Source organism: Seriola dumerili, unplaced genomic scaffold (genome assembly GCF_002260705.1).
Source record: "Seriola dumerili isolate Sdu_G_001 unplaced genomic scaffold, Sdu_1.0 BDQW01000331.1, whole genome shotgun sequence".
Taxonomy (NCBI): domain Eukaryota; kingdom Metazoa; phylum Chordata; class Actinopteri; order Carangiformes; family Carangidae; genus Seriola; species Seriola dumerili.
In genome coordinates this window covers 2,743,288-2,762,472 of record NW_019174586.1, presented here as the reverse complement: position 1 = coordinate 2,762,472, position 19,185 = coordinate 2,743,288, and the positions used below count along the sequence as shown (strand labels likewise).

Here is a 19,185-nt window from a genome sequence, read left to right as displayed (position 1 = left end):
GTCATTACTTCCTGTTACGGTTTGTTCCATCTCTCATTCTCTCATGCTTTGGTTTTGCGATACAGAACAGTCTGCAGTTGTTCCGTTCCAAACTTAATGTATTCCTTTACATTTTTGCTTATTTTACTCCAATAAATTTAAGATTATTTTGGGGAAATAAACATGATAGTGACATCTTTGTATGGTGAAATTTGTTAACTGATTGGCAGCATTAACGAGAGGCTTCAACATCCAGCTGTAGACAGATCTTTTAATGAGCAACCACACAGAAAAGATAATTATTTATCTGCTTTGCTTTAGAATTCAAATGTTTATTTTCCATTATCTCAGTGGTCAGGATTTGAGAATGTGAATTTGAATAGCTCTTTTAAACCTCTAAACTCACATTTGGAGCTGCAGATGTGATTCTCTGAAAACTGGCTCTGCTGATACAGAACATATCTTGTTTATTTACATATTTAAATTCACATGAAAGCTGTTATTCATGTTGGTTATGAAGCAATTCATAAATTTTCCCTGCATACATGGCATTTGTTTGCAAATGACATGGAAGAAAACGCTCGGTTTATAGTTTTTTTTTTTTTGTTTTTTTTTTTAAAGAGTATGGTAAGAGTATGGACTGAACTTAAAAAGTCCTAGACGTGTGCAAACTGTTTATTGCCTTTTTCCTTCTCACAGTGAGTCTTGTCTTCTTGTCACCAACGGCCCCTGTCCTGAGACTTCAGCAGGAGATAACTTATCCCCGCATAGCATACAGACACCCTCACCCTCATGTGGCGTGTGAGTGCCCTGTCATAACCCAAACACACCATAATGACTGAGACTCTGGTGTCAGCATACCTACACACACACTCTGGTGGAAGACAAGGCTCATGGGAGAGGGAGCTATTACACAGGAAAACCAGCTATGAAGACAATTTCAATTGATTTTCATCTAGTTTAATGTGCTGCAGAGGAAAACTGTCAAATCATGCACATGACATAATACTCTTACATGCCCTCCGATTTATTATTTGGGAAAACAATAGACAGTGATACAGAGTGGAAAAATAAATCATTGACTTGGTCGACAACAAATTGACCCTCAGACTGTTACACCATGCTGTCTTATTTGATGTGATTCTGTCTCAGAAAAACCTGTGAGAGTTGAATATGTTGATTGGGGGCAGGATGTTCACATGTTCAGAGTCTAAATATAATGCACATAATAATATTTCTCCACCAGGGCCGTAGTCAGGATGTATGTATGCTGAAGTCTCCCCAACAATAATAACAACAGCCCACTTCCTGACATCAAAAGGTTAACCTTTATTAATTGGTTGGGTTTTCATATTTCAACTTGGACAACTATATTTTCTATAAATTTTACAAAATTGATACAATTTTGTTTTATGGGTCAATTTCCTGATAATTTCCCTTGAGGTTTCCAGATGTAATTTGATACCAATTATAGAGCAAACAGGCCTTTTTTATACATGTGACATTTTCTCATGTCACAGGAGAAAAAGCACAGGTGTGAATAATAAAACTAATGATGGCTGAATCCCATTTAGCAGTTACAGGGCCGTGGTGTTGTACATGCTGACTCACTGTCATGTCTTACAGGGACACATGAGTAGAACAGAGCCATCGTTAATGTTATTAGTAACACCTGTGTTTTTACTACTATGTCTGCTGTGAATAAAACCTACAGAGGCAAGGTTCTGCTATTTCACTACAGTCTGGTTGATAGTTGTATTTAGTTTATAAGTTGTTGTTTTCCAGAGAAATGTCTTTTTAACAAATGACATTGCATTCTCCAGAAAACTTCCTTGGGAAATTATGTAATATCAGGAAAACACAAAGTCCTACCAGATTTCATTACTTTGAAACAGCCTTCCTGACAATGCCAGGAATACAGCACAGAGTCCTTTTTTAAATTGTTTGACAATATGTAGTCGAATTTAAATATATTCATAATGGGCTCCAACTAACAATTATTTATTCAAATAATCAATTGGTCTATAAAATGTCAGAAAATATGGAAAAATCTTCACATTGCTTGATTTGTCCGAGCAGCAGTCTAAAAACATACTCAGTTTACTATTAGAGATGAGTAAGAAAACTAATTAAAATGTCATGAAGTCAATGTCATAAAGAATTAACCTATTATCAAAACATTAGTCATTTGACCAATCAATTATCTATATTCATATTTAAATACGAGAATCAGCATACAAAATAACCATCCTAAACCCCCTGAAATTTACAGAGAAATGCTGGGAACATGACCTCAATGTCCTCAGTGACAGCTGCAGCCCTGTGCCCCACTTGTAAGGGGTCCCTGGAGGCCCCCCGACCCCTCACTTTGGGACCAGAGGAGACGTTACACCTGTATGCAGTGCGCCTGTCCCGTTTGGAAAAAGTTGGCAGCGCAATGGTTACGCCGCCTGCGTCTCAAGGGCAAAGGAAATGAGGAAACCGATCACAACAACAAATGAAGACTCCCACCTTTCCAGACCTCTCTCTGTCTGTCTGTCTGTCTGTCTGTGGGCCACCCTGCTTTGCTGTAGCGGCGCTGCCATGTCAGTGGAGGATATCATTCTAGGTTTATTTATAAGAGGATAAAAAAAAGAAGATGCGCCTGGGGAGGAAACGTCACATTTTCAGTGGGAGCGACAGTGTGGAGAGACTGTGACCGAGCCGGGAAGAGGAATATGCGGCACTGTCACTCCGCACGTCGGCCCAAAGCGTCGGATCATTACCGGATGAACGTCCGATAGCTGGATAATGTGATTTTTTTTTTCAGCCGCACAGAGGATTTATGATCGCACCACGTTTCAGTGGGAACCTGAATGATCCTGCAGTCACGCCACCCCGGACCCCATAGACCAATTTCATGGGATCAGGACCAATAGACTGACGGTGCCCTAAAATAAATACAGGGAGGCATCACAAAGTTTAAACAAGTGTCACCAAAATACCAGGATTTTGGGGTTATGGTGCCACGGTTAGATATTAAATAATGACTTAAGAAAGGCGCATGTTGTCGGTGTATATGTTAAAATTACTGGATGGATGGTTATTGTAGACAACAGCCTCCAGTGTCTCGTTAATTAGGCTAAGGGAGTATAACAAACTATCATTAGAGTTCATGTTGGGAGCTGTCTCCTTGTGCAGTTAAGATCGTCTAGTGTCAAACGCAACAAAAATAAAGTTATTATTCCAACACTGAGGATGCCACATGGGAGTCCTGTCAAGGAAGGGAGACTGGAGCTTGAAAGCGGGATTTCTGCGTCTTTAACCGGACACTGAAGCGAAGGAAGGAGACAGCCGGACAAACCACCTTCATTTTTTTCTTTTTTTCTTTTTCTCTTCTTTTCTTTTTTTTTTTTGGATTGGTCCAAATTTTAGATTTTTTTTGGCGTGCCCCTTGGACTCCTGCACAATGGGGATTATGCTTCAAGTTATTCTAGGAATGTTTCAGTTCCTGCTGCTGACCAGAATACCGACGTCTCATGCCAAGGTATGAATGTATAGACCATTTGACCTCAAAAGACTGCAAGTCTGAAGTGGTCAGCCTGCTACCAGTCATGAGCTTTATTTCTATTATTTCTAGTCACGAGATTTATTTCTAGTTTATGTAGATTTGCATTAGCCTGAATAACATGCTTTTTGTATGAATTCATTGTGTTGGAGATCATGTGGGGCTTTGTGGAAGTTATCCCCTAGGTCAATGACACCTGTCACTTTAGGCCCCGTGACAGGAAAAATCACTATAATAGTCGGATTGGATGCTACGGCTTGTCTGTGTCGCTCAGTAATTACTTTATAGTCACATTTTGTTGTTTATTGTCTCCTGTCACTATCACAGAGAAAATCAGCACTACTTTCTAATGAGGCACTTTTTATAGGCTAAAGAGTTTATACCTGTAATAAATAATTTACTGTTGCTTTGTAGATCAGTTACAAACCATTGGTTAGACCAGTTTTTGGGTTGCCAGGTTGTGAAAAATCCTCCTCCAGCATGGCATTTGGTTATTCTTTTTGGCTAACTCATTGGGACACCTCAAATGGGCTGTTTGACCACTTTCTTTTAGGAGAAAATAAAACTGCAGGGCTTTTGGACCGGAAATCCCTCTGACATAACGTTTTTCACAGGGATAGATGTGAAGATAACATTCCAGTTAGCTTAGCTTAGCATGAAGACTGGAAACAGGGAGAAACAGCAAACCTGGCTCTGTCCAGAGGTGACAAAATCTGCCTACCTGCACCTCTAAAGCCCTGTGTTACAGTTTTTTGTATCGTTTGTTTAATTTATACAAAAAAACAAAGTATAAAAATGAGACTTTTTGGCTCAGACCAGTAACCTGCTGGTTGCCTGGCAGCTGTTCCTGGCCAGGAATAGTCCAGTACATAATCACCTGTAAAACAGTGAAATGTTGTTTTTACACATAGGTTTTGTACAGATTAGAATACCATGTTAATTAGTAAGCGTTAGAGGTGCTGGTAAGAAGATTTTGTAACAGTTGGGTAGAGCAAGGCTACCCATTTCCCCTTGTTTTGAGTATTTGGGCAAAGCAAAGCTAACCAGCTGCTAGCTGTAGCTTCAAATTTAGCCTACTGTACAGAAACAAGAGTAGTACCTCTTTTCTCATACTCTTGGCAAGAAAGTGAAGAAGACAGAGCAAGTGTCCTGCTGAAAGAGGTTTATCTACAACCTGGCAACCCAAAAGTTGTACTTATTAATGACTTTGTTATAACTAATTTACGAAGCATTGTTAAATTATTTAATAACCAGTAGCTAATAGAGCCATTTATGGCTGCAACCAACCATTATTTTCATTATTGATTAATGTGAGGATTATTATAATATATAAATACATTAGTCTGTGAAATGACTGAAAATAATATAAAGAAACCCATTGCAATTTTACAGATTCTGTAAAATTAGAGGGATAGTCTTCTGATTGCCTATGTCAGACCACCAGTTTTAAACCCAAAAGATATTCAGTCAGCAGTGATATAAAACAGAAAAAAGCAGCAAATTCTCACATTTGGAAAACATAAATGAGAAGAAGAAGATGAACGTGAGCAATTCAATTAATTTTCTTTCAGCTGACTAACGGATTAATAAACCAATAATTTTAAGTCTAAAGTCTCTAATTACCAGTCTTTATGATTTATAAAGGGTGTCTTATTAGAAAGTGGTTCCTATAATTCTTCATGGCCTTGAAGTTTTGCTTTGAGTAATTTAAATAGATGGTTATTACAGTTATAATTCACAAGAAATGTTCATCAATTGTGCTGTCATGGTCCTTGATGTGACAAATGAGCTCATTTTTCTACACACACAGACCTGCATGCACTGGTTTTTTTATTTATGTCTGGAGACTTCTATCAGGAACAAGCAGTGCCCAGAGGCGGTGTGGGATCCAGCCCCGACTTTGTGCTGCTGTATACTGTATGTTTTAGTGATTTGTCATCCTAGACACTACATGGCACACGGCTACGTGCACAGAAAAGAAAGCTGTCTGTTCACAGTTGCTGTCTCACACCTGAGACTCTGCTCTCATGCCGTCTGCTTCTCTGACTGCTTATTTGAAAAAGGGGTCATCCTTTTCCTCCTTGGTGTGGGTGTGGGAGAGGTGGTGTTTAGCTGTAGGGCAGGGTCTCTTTCACACACACACACACACACACACACACACACACACACACACACACACACACACACACAGGCCCATCTGTACAGTGTGCTCTGGGAGTGGCTGGGAGCTCAATGTGTTAGACAGTAGACAGACAGCAATGCCAGTGCAGATGGCACTGGGTTGGCACTCAGGAGTGTGTGCATGTGTGTGTGTCAGCTCCTCACAGTTGTGGCTGCCAAAGGGAGGTAATCTCAGCCCAGTCTCAAAGACTGATAGGCCTACAGAAAAGACACACTTACTTCAGCTCACATCCTACTAGTCACAAAATGGCCTCGGTCCCAGCTTAACTCAGAATCTGTGTGTGTGTGTGTGTGTGTGTGTGTGTGTGTGTGTGTGTGTGTGTGTGTGTGTGTGTAAAAGGGGGTGGAGCAGTTAAAAGGGGGCAACTGAACAAAGTCTACATTCCCTTACAAGTGGCCTTGGTCTTCACACACATAAGTCAAATAACAGCAGTGTGCGTTTTGTTTTTGTTTTTTGTGTGTGTGTGATGTGTGTGTGTGTGTGTGTGTGTGTGTGTGTGTGTGTGTGTGTGTGTGTGTGTGTGTGTGTGTGTGTGTATTAGAGAGAATAGAACTGAGGGCTGTAAAATTCAGTTTCTCTTTTTTTTTGACAATTTCAATGGTGGGAGAAGTACTCAGATTTACTTCAGTAAAAGTACGAATGTAAAAATACTTCATTTCAGAAGTATCATCAGCGTAATGTACTTAAATTATCAAAAGTTGAAATACATGTTCTCCCCTGTAATTGTCACAAGCCAAACAGGTTGGGTTAGGTATTTTATTAGGCTGTCATATGTTTGTGAAAGTAAAAAATGTATCTGCAAAGTAACGAGTAACTATAGATGTAAAATAAATATAGAGCAGTAAAAAGTTCAGTCTTTGCCTCTGAAATCTAGTGGAGTAGAAGTATAAAGTGGCAGAACATGGAAATACTCAAGTAAAGTACAAATACGTCAAAGTTGTGCTTAAGTAATTAAGTACTTAAGTAATAACTTGAGTAAATATGACTATGACTATGACTAAACTATGAAACTAAAGGAAAAGACATTGGATTAATTGTCAGAACAAAACCAATAACAAGCTGCATTCTGTTGTTTTTCATCAGCTCATTTTATGAAATAGTAATATTTGTCCTATTTATTGACTCCCAGCTTCACACTGACTGTGACAGCTTACTGTCAAGAAATCCAGTGGCAGATTCTCTCACTATCTACCTCTGTGGGGCTACTGAAAACGTTTCAAATGTTATAATCAGGTGATAGATTTGAGGGCAAAGGTTGCAGGTACAGCTTGTTAAGAAATCCAGCAGCTCACTCCCTCAGACAGCGGAAAATATGGTTGGATTTGAATCGAGTCGGGACGAGAACATAGACAATTTCAGCTGACATACTCAAATGGACCAGTTTACCGTGTCTGTGCAGTAAATATTTCATAATGGAGCCAAATATGAGGCTTGTTTAATTTAGCTGTCACCGCTCTTACCCTCTTGCGTGTGTATCTGTGTATCAAAGTTCAGAGTATTCATTTCCTGTCACTTATCACCATGCATTATAAGCTTTTCATGCTCAGATGCCAGGTGTGAAATACTGTTGTGTTCACTGACAGGTAAAACTCTGAACTGTAGATAAGCACCAGTGTGCATTTACAATAGTGTCAAACTGGAAGCTGCAGGCAGTAGCTCAGATGTTAGATTTACTGGTATGGTTTCATTCAGGAAAAAAACTTGATCAATAAAACAAATATATGCACCATTATGTTGTTGAACATATTTGGCAGATGATCTTTATATTTTTTTTTAAAAGCCTAAACAAAATGTAAACATTGAAACTCATTCTCTTCAGCATCTGAAGGCAGTCTGGGGATTTTCATGTAGGCTACTTCATGTGCTTATGACATTTGCTCACATTTTTTGACTAATATTTTACTTTAATTTCAGTTTTTTATGTTTTTCATGCTCTTATTTTGCAAACATTGTTATTATTGGTTTAATATTAACTAATTTGGTGGAACTTAAAGTGGAAAGCAGCACCAATTTTAACTCTTGTTTTGCCTCTATTTCCATCACTTCTTTTCTTCTACTGAAGTTAGCATGCTAACCAGCTAGCCCCAAAGCTGTCACCTCATAATACTACTTTGTGATAGCGAGTCACTGTAGCATCCAGTCTGCCCATAGTTCAGCATGATAGGATGAAGACCAACCAAAGCACTAGTTTGTCTGACTTTTGACTGACTACGATGCATCTTTTTTCACTTTCCCACACTTTTGAGTCAAGTTTTTGCTAAACTGAAATTAAACCACTCGTCATGACTCCAAAGTGCAATGCTGAATGCTATCAAACAGATCAACTTGATAATGAAATCATAAACTAACTTAAACAATGCTTTCAACATGAACTCCTTCATTATTTTTATTTCTTCCAACAGCTTGCCCACTGGCGGCCAGCAGACTCCCCCAAATCCAGAGAAGGTCGAGAAGGTACGCCCCCTGTTCCTACAAAGATTCCTCCCTCATGGAGCTGAAAGAGTGAAATTAAAACACATTATTTGTCTGTGTCGGTCCACCAGTGCGGCGGTGGTTGGAGGTGTACTCAAGGAGTGGATGTGAGCCTCGGGACACTCTGGTGGAGGTTTGGCGAGAGTTGCCGGGGGAGACCCACCACCTTTTTGTCCCTTCCTGCGTGTCGGTGAGGCGATGTGGCGGCTGCTGTGCTGACGAGGCCCTAGAGTGTGTGCCCTTGCTCACTCACACGCTCACCATGGAGGTATCCATGCAGGCACACACACTAAATCCCTAGAAGTGCAACAGTGAGAGGATGTCTGTGGTTTAACATGATATTTGCCCATCTGTGTGCAGCTGATGAGGACCTCCTTCATGAAGCATGAGCTCATCGAGTTGCCCTTTGTTGAGCACAGCCAGTGTGAGTGCAGGTAATACAAACACTTTCAGTGTCTGTGCACAAAGGTGGAGATGCAGGGTGTAATTGCTGTTCATGGTGTACCTGCTATCATTGACGTCACTGCTCCTTTATACTGACATTGTCTATTTTATCTGTGTGCAGATTAAAAGAACATTTCCAGCCAACACCTACGACAAGGTAACGCACTTTGTCCCCCCCCCCCCTTTTTTTACCCTCTGTCGTTCTGAATTTTAATCTTTCTGTTTTTTTTTGTCGTTAACTGTATCTTAGTGAGCTGTTTTTGTGAGATCTAATGTTGATTCTTATCAAATAACGTTATCAAACCCTGTCTCTAAACTCATGTCCAAGCTCTGCACTAATGATGCTGTTATAAGTTTGCTGATGATGCTACGAATGAGGAGGAGGTTTTCATCCAACAACAGCACAAACCTAAGGAACCATAAGTAGCTTAATAGTGTTGAAAAGAGGTTACATTCATCAGCTACTTGTTCTAGTATTCATCATCCAACGCCAGCATGTGTTAATCGACGCTTTGTTGTATGAGTGGATTTGACCATTTTGGAAACTCTTCCTGGCTTTCAAAAGTCCTAAGTTACAGGCCAGTATTTCCCATTTTAAAAGCACGAACTTACAAAATTCATTCAATTCATTCATTAGATGGTTCCTGACAACAGCAGGGAACATAAAGAGGTAATGTGGTGAAGGTAGAATCACACCAGACACATTGTGGCTACACAGTATGGGTCTTAGAGAGCTGGCTTACCATGATGCAAAATAATAATATTGGCAAATAAAAAGTTGTGATAAATTTTACACTGTAATAAATTACTTATCTCACACAACTTGATTTTAGGGTTTCAAATTTGCAGTCCTTGGACTAAAACATAAGAGAAGCTGTTAATCTCTGATTTAAGGTTAATAAATTCATGAAAGTAAAGAAACTGTCCAGGAGATAGACACTGTGCTTTTCAGGTTTTGTTCAGTGTCAGCTGGGACTGACAGCTGTACACTGTGAAACAGACACTGCTGTTGGGTCCCTGATGTTTGTTTGTGTGCCTCATACTGGCAGGTCCGACCAGGCAATCATATGATTGCATCTTTAATGTTTATGTCCCCCTGCTTCCTGTTAGGATGTGGACATAAATAAAGGATTCCAATGTATGTGTGTGTACATTTTAAAACTCAGTAAGGAGTGTATGTGTGGTTTTGCTGAATTTCTACATGTACTTGTGCACATGTGTGTGCTCTGTGTATTAGTATAAATGTACATTAGACTTTTAATGTGTGTGAATATTTGTTTTTGTGTGGTTCGTGTGAATGTGTGTTTGTCCCTCAATGAGTTAGCATCTGTGTGACTCTCTCCCAGCATCCCCTGGGATGGCCCTCATCCTGTTGTCACCATAGTGATGATTTTATCTCCCCTGCCATGTGCTCTCTCACAGACTGACAGGGCAGAGTCACGCATTCATAATAGTAAATTAGAGCTCCAAAGACAACAGCAGCAGCAGCAGTAGCAGCAGACTCTGCTAATGATGTCAGGGCTAAACTGGTAAACACTGTCCCCATAATAATTTGATATAGTTTAATAGAGTTTACAGCAGATGGGATTAGAGCAGAGAAAAACAGAGAGGTTAAAAGTGGAAAACCAGAGCTGAAGGGCAGATGCACTTTGTTCTGAAGGCACCAGCATACATTAAAGTAAAACTGATTGTGCTCAATAAAGGTTGGACACTGGCATGATAAGGAGGGTGGGAATCAGCAAACTGTAGTGTAGAGAGTCATGTAAACTGTGTGGACAAAGAATGCAAAGCTATTTTCTTGGGAGTGTCTCTCTCTTTCTCCCGTGATGTCCTGCGCTGATGTGATTGTTTCGCCTTCTTCGCTAATTTCTGTTAATGTCAGGGGATATAATGAGATGGTAATCCACACTTTTTGGAACTTTCTGCTAAGTGATCTGACCGAGACACAGTGGTGGGAGAAGTTCTCAGATCTTTTACTTAAGTAAAAGTGCCGGTACCACTCTGTTAAAATACTCCATCACTAGTAAAAGTCCTGCATTCAAAATTGTACCTTGTATCTTTGCAACAATAAGTACAAACAGCATAAACAGACTAAGACAACTGTCACACTCTGCAAAACAATAAACACAATGTCCAATTAGATGCACCTGTTTACACAAATATAAACATTTTTCCACAAAACCCTTCTGTGACTCAACGTATCAAATACTAAATGTTGTTTAACAGCTGTTGTCTGAATAAAATACAGAGTAAACTGGCATTAGATACTGTCTGATCAGATTGACTATTAGTTGTAATGCGTATGTGATACAAATCTTAACAAACATTGAAAGGGGACATGCAGTACATTGGGTTCATTTAAGGATATCGTCAAAAAAATATTCACTCAGTAGATACAGGGAGACTCATTTTAATTTCATGTTTGTTGTTGCATACAAATTAAAAATTGAACTCCTCACATTTTGTGTGTCTGATATTCTCAGGCCGCATCTGAAGCCACCAAGAAAAGACAAGAAAAGGGAGAGGGGAAAGTCCAGACAGAAGAGCGGAGCCACCAGAGCCGCGTATGTTTAACATTCACTACACACTTTTGATTTTGTTTTATTTTAAACTCAGTTATGAACCTTAAGTTTTTACTCATGTCAGTGTTTTTCAGATACTGTCAGCCTCAGTGTGAACGTTTGGATTAGAAAAACAAACTAGGTTATCTGGTCTATATTATTACTGAAGGACAATTTGTTTTACAGCCACACCAGTCAAGGTCTATCACACACACACACACACGCACACACACACGCACACACACACACACACACACACTTGTAGGGGTCACCTCTGTTTTGTAAGCACATAAGACTGCCAAGCCTCTTAATAACAACGAAACAGTATACAGCATATCAGCTATTCGTGGATATTTATCGTATACTTTGATCAGTACTTATTAAATAATTATCAACTCAGACTGTTAAGAAGGTCAGTTAGAAATATAAAAGGACAATAACAACATTTTGAGACTATTAACCTGCTACACTGTGATCTGAGAGGAAGAGGTGCAGCTACATGTGCCATGATTCCTGTGTTTCAGTACAAATCACTGAAGGACAAAGGGGTTAGCGCTCTTTTCCCTACAACTTTTTTTTTTTTCATCTGCTTCCCCTTGACTTTGCTGTCAATCATTTCTGTCCCCTGGGGGCCAGAGGTGGCTTGGTTTGGGTGTGATGTCCCTCGGCACCCATCCATCACTCAGAACAGGCTTTATTCAGACTCTGGCAGGGGTGAAATCTGTGTAATTTGCTCTCAAATGCCACCTCCTCTGTCCATGCCAGTGGCAGGCGTGGTCATCAGGATCTGAACAAAGATGGCCCCTCTCTGCCTCATTAAGTAACTTCATTAAGGCCGCCAGCCTACCGAGAAGATGGAGGCAGAACCAGCTCCAGTTAATAGACCAACTGATGCCGGCAACTTTCTCAGACGCAGAGAAAGTACAGAGAGTCTGGAAGAGTAACCGAAGGCCTCACAGGCAATGAAGCCATGGTAACGGACAGAGAGACTAGACAGACAGAAAGAGCAGAGAGTTTGTCAGCAGCTCAGGAAACAGTATCCCACATTAGTCACACATCTCCCACACACTGCATTGTGTGGGTTTGATTCAGACTGGCAGGGTGCATGTTTAAACAAGCCTTGCATTTAATTTTTCACCATGCTAGTGATGTGGTATGAGATCAACAGCAAAGTAGCAAAATCTTTTGGAGCCTGTATTGATCCCAAAGTTGGTTCAGACATTCATTGTTCCCAGACGATGATGCCTACAGACAATCAGTGGATGGATAATGAAATTTAGTTCAGACATTCATTTGGAATAACTTCGGTTGTCCCCTACCTTTCCGTTTTGCACCACCATCAGATTAAAATTTTCATTTGTTCAATACTTATATTAATACATGCAAAACTAATGACATTCCCATCAGCCTCTGCTGTACTTTAAAGTGCAGCTGTAGACTCTTGCTAGAATGAATTGATAAATTCTAACCACATTCTTCTTACATCCCTCTTCCCTCCAGGACCCATGCTCCCCCAGCTCTGCCTCCCCCATCCTCTCCTCCTCCTCCAACACCTCCTCCCACCATCTTCCTTCCCTCTCCCTCTCCCTCTCCCTCTCCCTCTCCCTCTCCCTCTCCGTCTCCGTCTCCGAGGCCTTGTTGCCGCCCCTGTAAGGGGAGAAAGTGGGCATTGGATGCAACGTCGTGTGAGTGTCGCTGCACCATCAGAGCTGAGAGCTGTAGCCAGAAAGGTCGGAGGCTCAACCCTCACCGCTGCAGGTCAGTCCACACACAACTAAAAAATAAAAATTTGCTGTCTCTTTATTGGTTTTCGAACATACAGATGTGTAACAAAAAAGTTCAATTCAGTTCAGGAAAATGCACTTGAGTGAAGCAACTTGAACTGCATCAGGCTCTGCCTTGTACGAACTAAATCTGTATGTTCTCACCAAAATTTATTTCATATGCAGATTTTAAAACATCTAATGTTTGAGATTCTGTTCAGTTGATGCAGTGAGAAAGCTAGAGCAGCTGTAACTGATGAAGGGGGCTGTCTATTAGCGGTGGGGTCAGTGCTTTGACTCCACACATCAAAGTGTCCTTGAGACAGACACTGAACCCCAAACTGCTCGGGATGTGGATGTATTTGATGGGAAAAGAGTGGACAAGAGTTACTGCCAAGAAAAGTAGATGCTAAAACCTTCCCCTCATTATTGTTTCTTGTCCCAGGTGTGATGCCATAAGGACTTGATGTGTCCGTCCACTTTCTTTTCACCTCCTTCTCTCTCTCCAACTACCCCTGCTAATTCATCGTCCACTCTCAGCATCACTGCCATGGAGCATACAGACGCTTGGACATCCAGTATCTCAGATTGAAGGAAATATTAGCAGAAGCACACACAAGAACCTGTAGTAGCACTCTAGTAAAGCAGACATGCAGCATTACAGCCTCAATATACTGAAGATCTACATGTGTGTGTCTGTGTGCAGCCAAACATCTTACCGCCTCCTCGCTTCTGTGGAAAAGCTTCCATCAGTCCACATGTACATGCCTGTACAGACGTGTAGAGTCACACTACTCACCCAATGAGTGGAGGGATGAAAGTGGCAGAAAAAGGGTGACTTTGAGAGATGTGGAAATACCCAGAAAAAAATCTTTCTTGGTGGACACAAGCCAACAGTTGAACATGCTCCTGTCCTGCTGTGGCTTGGACATTGGACCCAAGATATTCCCCTTCCCTGCAGAGAACAGTGGAGACAGGAATGATCATACTATACAAGAACAACAGAGATGAACTGGACCGGTCTTTCGCAGGTGTCCTACGTTTTCATGCTTCAGTGGAAGTTGTGACTTGCTGCTCACAAGGAAACTACACATGGAGATGTTAAGTGAAGGCCAATGTTTGTGCAGAGGATTTGAAAAACATTGGGAACAGATTATTAGTGGACACATACTCACTCAGACATACCAGAAGGACATAAGACATGCACATGAACTGGCACCCCAGTGTGTGTGGACCTATAGTTTAGCTGAATGCTGGAAATGGAGTGTATCTGTGTGGTCTCCCCTCTGAAAGACCCAGATGGGTTATCCCTGCAGCCGTTTTCTCTCATTCAAAGCATATGACCACAGGCTGGCTCTCCAAGCCGCTTTCCGGCATTTGTTTAATTTGGGCCTTTTGTCTCCATCTTTTCTCGGCACCTCGATTGAAAGCAGCCGCTTTGCCTCTCTTTGCCTCTCTTTTAGGCAGTGAGGAGAATGACAATAATGAGGCCTGGCGGCTGTCCACTACTTCACACACAAACATTCACACTTATAACACCAGGAACAGAGATAGCACTGCAAATGCAGACACATACAACCTCACTCACTCTGTGCTATAGCAGACAGACACACACACACACACATATAAATATATATATATACACACACACACACACACACACATGCAATGTGAAATGAATGCAGGTAGCCATAAGCTTTTGTTCGCGCCACACTAAGTGTGCAAATAAATGTCAGTTGTTTATATTTGCAATTTAATGCAAAGTCGTCATTAAGTATTGTGTTATATGCCTGTTTTATATTTTATTATAATTCTGTCAAGTTGATTGAAAAGATATTCTATATTGCAGAATGTGTTTTTGTTTTGTTTTTGTTCATCCTTAATCCATCTGCATAAAGAGTCACGCTGGGTGGCCGGCTACATACCCAGTCAGCAACTAAACCGATACGCAAATGTATTGAATTTAAACAGAAACGGCTCACACAGGCCACAAATGGGAGACTATATACATTATAATGTGTAATTCAAACAATCAGTGGGTCACTGTTGTCTGCAGCACTCAGAAACCAAGCAAATAGCAGTTCCCAGTGCAGTGAAAGGAAAACATGGCTGTTGTTGTTGCATGTGTGAGCTGGGATGGAAAGAGTATTATTCATTTGGAACATAACTTGTTTATATTCTGCATGAATCTCACGGTTTAACGCCATGTTAGTTCACGGCTGCTTGGCTGCTGGGTGGGATTTTGGATTTGAACTGTGACTGGTTCAGAAAGGATGAGGTCTTGAGCAACTTGTCAGTCAGCGTGACGGGCTTAAGCCAGGGGTCTGCTTTCATGAAGAGGACTCATAAGGGCAGGACAGGGAGTTGAAACCCCTTTCTGACAACCATTCAGAGTCTGTGTCCCATGTTAAATTTTACCAGTGACGTCTTAGCTCCATGAGAAACAGTAGCTTTGAAACTCTGTGATTCCTGTTTGTACTCTCCCCCCTGATTCATGCCATCCTGCTGATAGAAGAATAGTCACCCAGAAACAGCGTGCAGTCCAGAGTCTGAATTAATTATGTGTCAGCCTTGAAGCAAAAGAACTTCGTTTCAGTGGCTGGTGTGATAAGCTCTGTATTTATACTCTCCTGACATGAGATTATTTTTTTCCACGCTCAAGTCCATTTTTCAGTGTTTGTTATTACTGTCAATCAATGCTTCAATCACTACCTCTATGTCATAACATATTAATGACCAAGTATTAGAGCATTGTTGTTACTTTCTCTGTGTTATTTCAGACCTCTTTTAAGATAATGATATTTTTATTTACAATTAGCAATAAGCACAGTCTCCAGTGTAGAGACTCAGCGCTGCAGCAGATATGTAGTAGTAAGCACCGGTTTGGAGGAACCTATAGGAGATTTCTTAGCAATCTGAGGAGCAAGATTTTTCACAAGAGCAGAGCTGAGCTGGTCTTCTGACTGTAGACCAGACACTGTGTGATAATGTGGAACAGGAGATGGTTTCCCAAAACCTTTGTAGCCTCAAACTAATGGTGACCGTTCTTGGCTTTAAGGGAAATACCCTTATTCGTTCTCTTGCTGAGAGTTAGATGAAAGGATTGATACAACTGTCATGGCTGTACAGTAAATATAAAGCTGAAGCCAGCTGTCGGTTAGCTTAGCTTTGTATAGCGATTGGAAACAGCTAGCGTGGCTCCGTCCATGGGTAACACAATCTATGGAGCAGCACTGCAAAAACTCACTAGTTAACATGTTATCTAGTGTATCTCCTTTTTTAAATCCGTATGAAAACCAAAGTGAGAAAATAACATGCTATGGTTTTATAAGAGTTACGTGCCAAATTATCTGTTGGTTCTGAACGTTAGAAACCAGCAAAGACTCCAGGAAGTCACTGCTGCCAGCCAAGAAATATTCTCTCACATAGCCATCCATAAAATGGCACATTGATGTCTTTACACTTCCTTTTTTAAATGGATTTAACAAGTAAGATACAACAAATTAATAAGTAAGCTTTAGAGGTACTGGTAGGCAGATTTTTTTACCTTTGGACTAGCTGTTTCATCCTGTTTCCGGTCTCTATGCTAAGCTAATTTAACCGGCATTTGGTCAGGCTATATTTACCATACAGAGAAGATCGATACAGTTGCCACAACTGTATCGATCTTCTGATCTAACTGTGCAAGAATGTGAGTAAGTGTATTTCCCAAAATCTCAAACTGTTCCCTTAAGTTTCTCTTACTCGCAGCTATTTCTAATCATGCATTTATTATTTGTGTAAACTGATACACTTTCCAGTCTTCTTTTCTTAACAATATTGCATTTTGTCAACAAGCAAACAAATGTTTTGGGAAACTGTGAACCTCAGTACAGATTGCACTTGTGTTTGAGATTGCAAAGCACATACTGAACATTAGTCCACTGGGTCAAAAAAAAAAAAAATCTGTTAATGGCAGAACCGAAGAAGCAAATGGAGTTGGACCGAAAAGCTCCACTCATGCAGACATGCATGACATCAATTACATTCCACCAAAAGAGTTGTGGTGCTGAGATGACTTTTTGGGGGCTTCAACTGTTACTTCTTGTGACCAGATTTTCTTATTTTAAAATACTAATTCTGCATCCCGACTCTTAAAGATATACAGCCTGGACATATGAATATCCTATTCAAATGTCCTGATCTTGTGTCAGTATCAAACATCAGTGTGCTTTGTATCCGCACAGTCTATGTTGTACTGTAGAGGTAGCCCTGTTCTAGCCTCCAGTGTCTTAGTAGCCTATAGAGACCCCTTACTAACTATATAACATTTTATAATCTCTAATATCCAGCCATGACCTTGTGTGTGATGTACAACATACATTAGAAATGTATTTGTAATTTCATTTTAGCTGTACTTTGCAATGAATCTCTTCTCTGCAAATACATTGTACTACTGTAGCCTATGTATAAAGAAAAACCTACACTCTTTTTTTGCTGCTACACCATTTGTGCCCTATTATGATGTCTTTGTAGAAAACAATGCAGTTTTATGTTGTATTAGTATATAAATGCCAATTAATCGATTCAATGTCCACATGAAAATGTATACTGCATCGTCAAATATATTGAAAATGATACCAGGATACAACCGTGATGTTACAGATGTTATTAAAGGAAATGTCTTATTTTTCATATAAACCTCTCATTTTCTTCCTGTCGCTGTTTATCCATGCTGCTGTCCCTGTGTCTGATGTCCCTCTGGTTTGACCTCAGCTCCCCTCCCTCTCCTCCATCCCCCCTGTTTCTTTTGTTTTAATCTCTCATTTGACGGTAATGAAAGGCAAACAGGCATTTTTGATTACGGTGCCACCCTGTTGTGACGTGTTGTTATGGGACATAATATTGTTCCCTCTCCTCCTCTCATCTGTGTTGCTGAGTCAGAACTTGTCAAGTACAAAGGTGTGCAGCCCCACACTGTGTGTGTGGAAAATTACTCATTTTCTCATATACAGTTATGAGGTACTGGCCCTTTACTTGACTATTTCCATTTTATGCTACTTTATACTTACCACTACCTTTTTTTTTAATTTGAGAGCTATACTTACAAAGGCAGTACAGCACAATAATTACAGAAATACTGAAGTTGAGAATTCATGCTTTTTATGCAAATTATTAATAATAATCACAGACCTTATAAAATAAAATAAAATAAACATTTAGAGAAACTGCAGCCTATGGTTGGATCTAAAGGGTTAAGGGAAAACACAATACCTACGAACAAAATATAGTATCTTCTTATGTCTTTTTCAGCTTTCTTGTGCACCTGCACAGAGGATCTACTTTAATTAATTGAACATCAATTAAATACATAAAAAAATGTGATTTAAAGGTCCTTCAACCAAAAACAACTGATTCCCACTGCAGCCAGAGACTACTCTGCTAAGTGAGGCTAGTTAGCTTACTTAGCTCAATGGCTACTGTTCATTAAAGGTTACTGTGTAGTTTTTTGCTGGTAATATGATGTTCTGCCCCCCCACCCACACACACACACACACATTTGTGTCCTCACATGACAGAGCAGACTTCAGACCAAAGTCAGGGATATAATGTTAATAGCAGCCTATTTTGGCCACACTTACTTGTCATAAATGGATAAGCATGAGTGACAGTATTATCAATGATGATTGATGAAATGTACTGTATATCGGCCGTGGTTTTATTTGGTCATCATGACCGTAAATACTCCTAAAATTGTATGAGGGTTTTAGTGTGTCTATTTGGAGGAATGTGAAAGGAGAAGAATGAAGAGGGGAGACAAAAAAGAGGAGAAGAGAGGAAAGTGAAGGAAAAAAGGGACATGATAAGAAAGGAAAGGAAAGATGAGGAAAAGAGAGAACAGGAGCTAATGCTGCTGCCAAGCTATCTGTCTGGAAGGGCATTATGCCAGTACTAAATATAGCTGCAAGATTAGGGAGACGGAGGGAGAGAGAAAGAGAAAAGGACATAGTGACTCATCCATCATGTTACAGAAAAGATCTCTTTACTCCAAAATCTTCTTTTTAAAGCTCTGTGCTCGTCAGAAACCCCAAAACTGTGTCATCATACCGGCGAATAATAATAGAGAGACAAAAACGTTCTCTGTGCGTGTGGCTCTTGACAATTTCTCTCTCATTTCATGCATTTATTTGACTTGTGTATTTTCAACTAGCAGCTCTCATGTCTCTCTCCTCACCTGCCTCCCTCCATCCCTCTGCA

At 40.3% G+C, this 19,185-nt stretch overlaps 1 protein-coding gene across 1 annotated transcript; it reads left to right on the top strand.

Annotated features, from left to right (window-relative positions):
• Positions 1-3,146: 3,146 nt before the first annotated feature.
• Positions 3,147-14,598, top strand: vegfb (vascular endothelial growth factor B). The gene is made up of 8 exons (XM_022760409.1): positions 3,147-3,505; positions 8,111-8,162; positions 8,252-8,448; positions 8,541-8,614; positions 8,746-8,781; positions 11,108-11,188; positions 12,686-12,943; positions 13,394-14,598. Exons 1-8 carry the CDS (start codon positions 3,428-3,430, stop codon positions 13,413-13,415), a joined length of 798 nt encoding a protein of 265 aa, XP_022616130.1. The 5' UTR covers positions 3,147-3,427; the 3' UTR covers positions 13,416-14,598.
• The last annotated feature ends 4,587 nt before the right edge of the window (positions 14,599-19,185 follow it).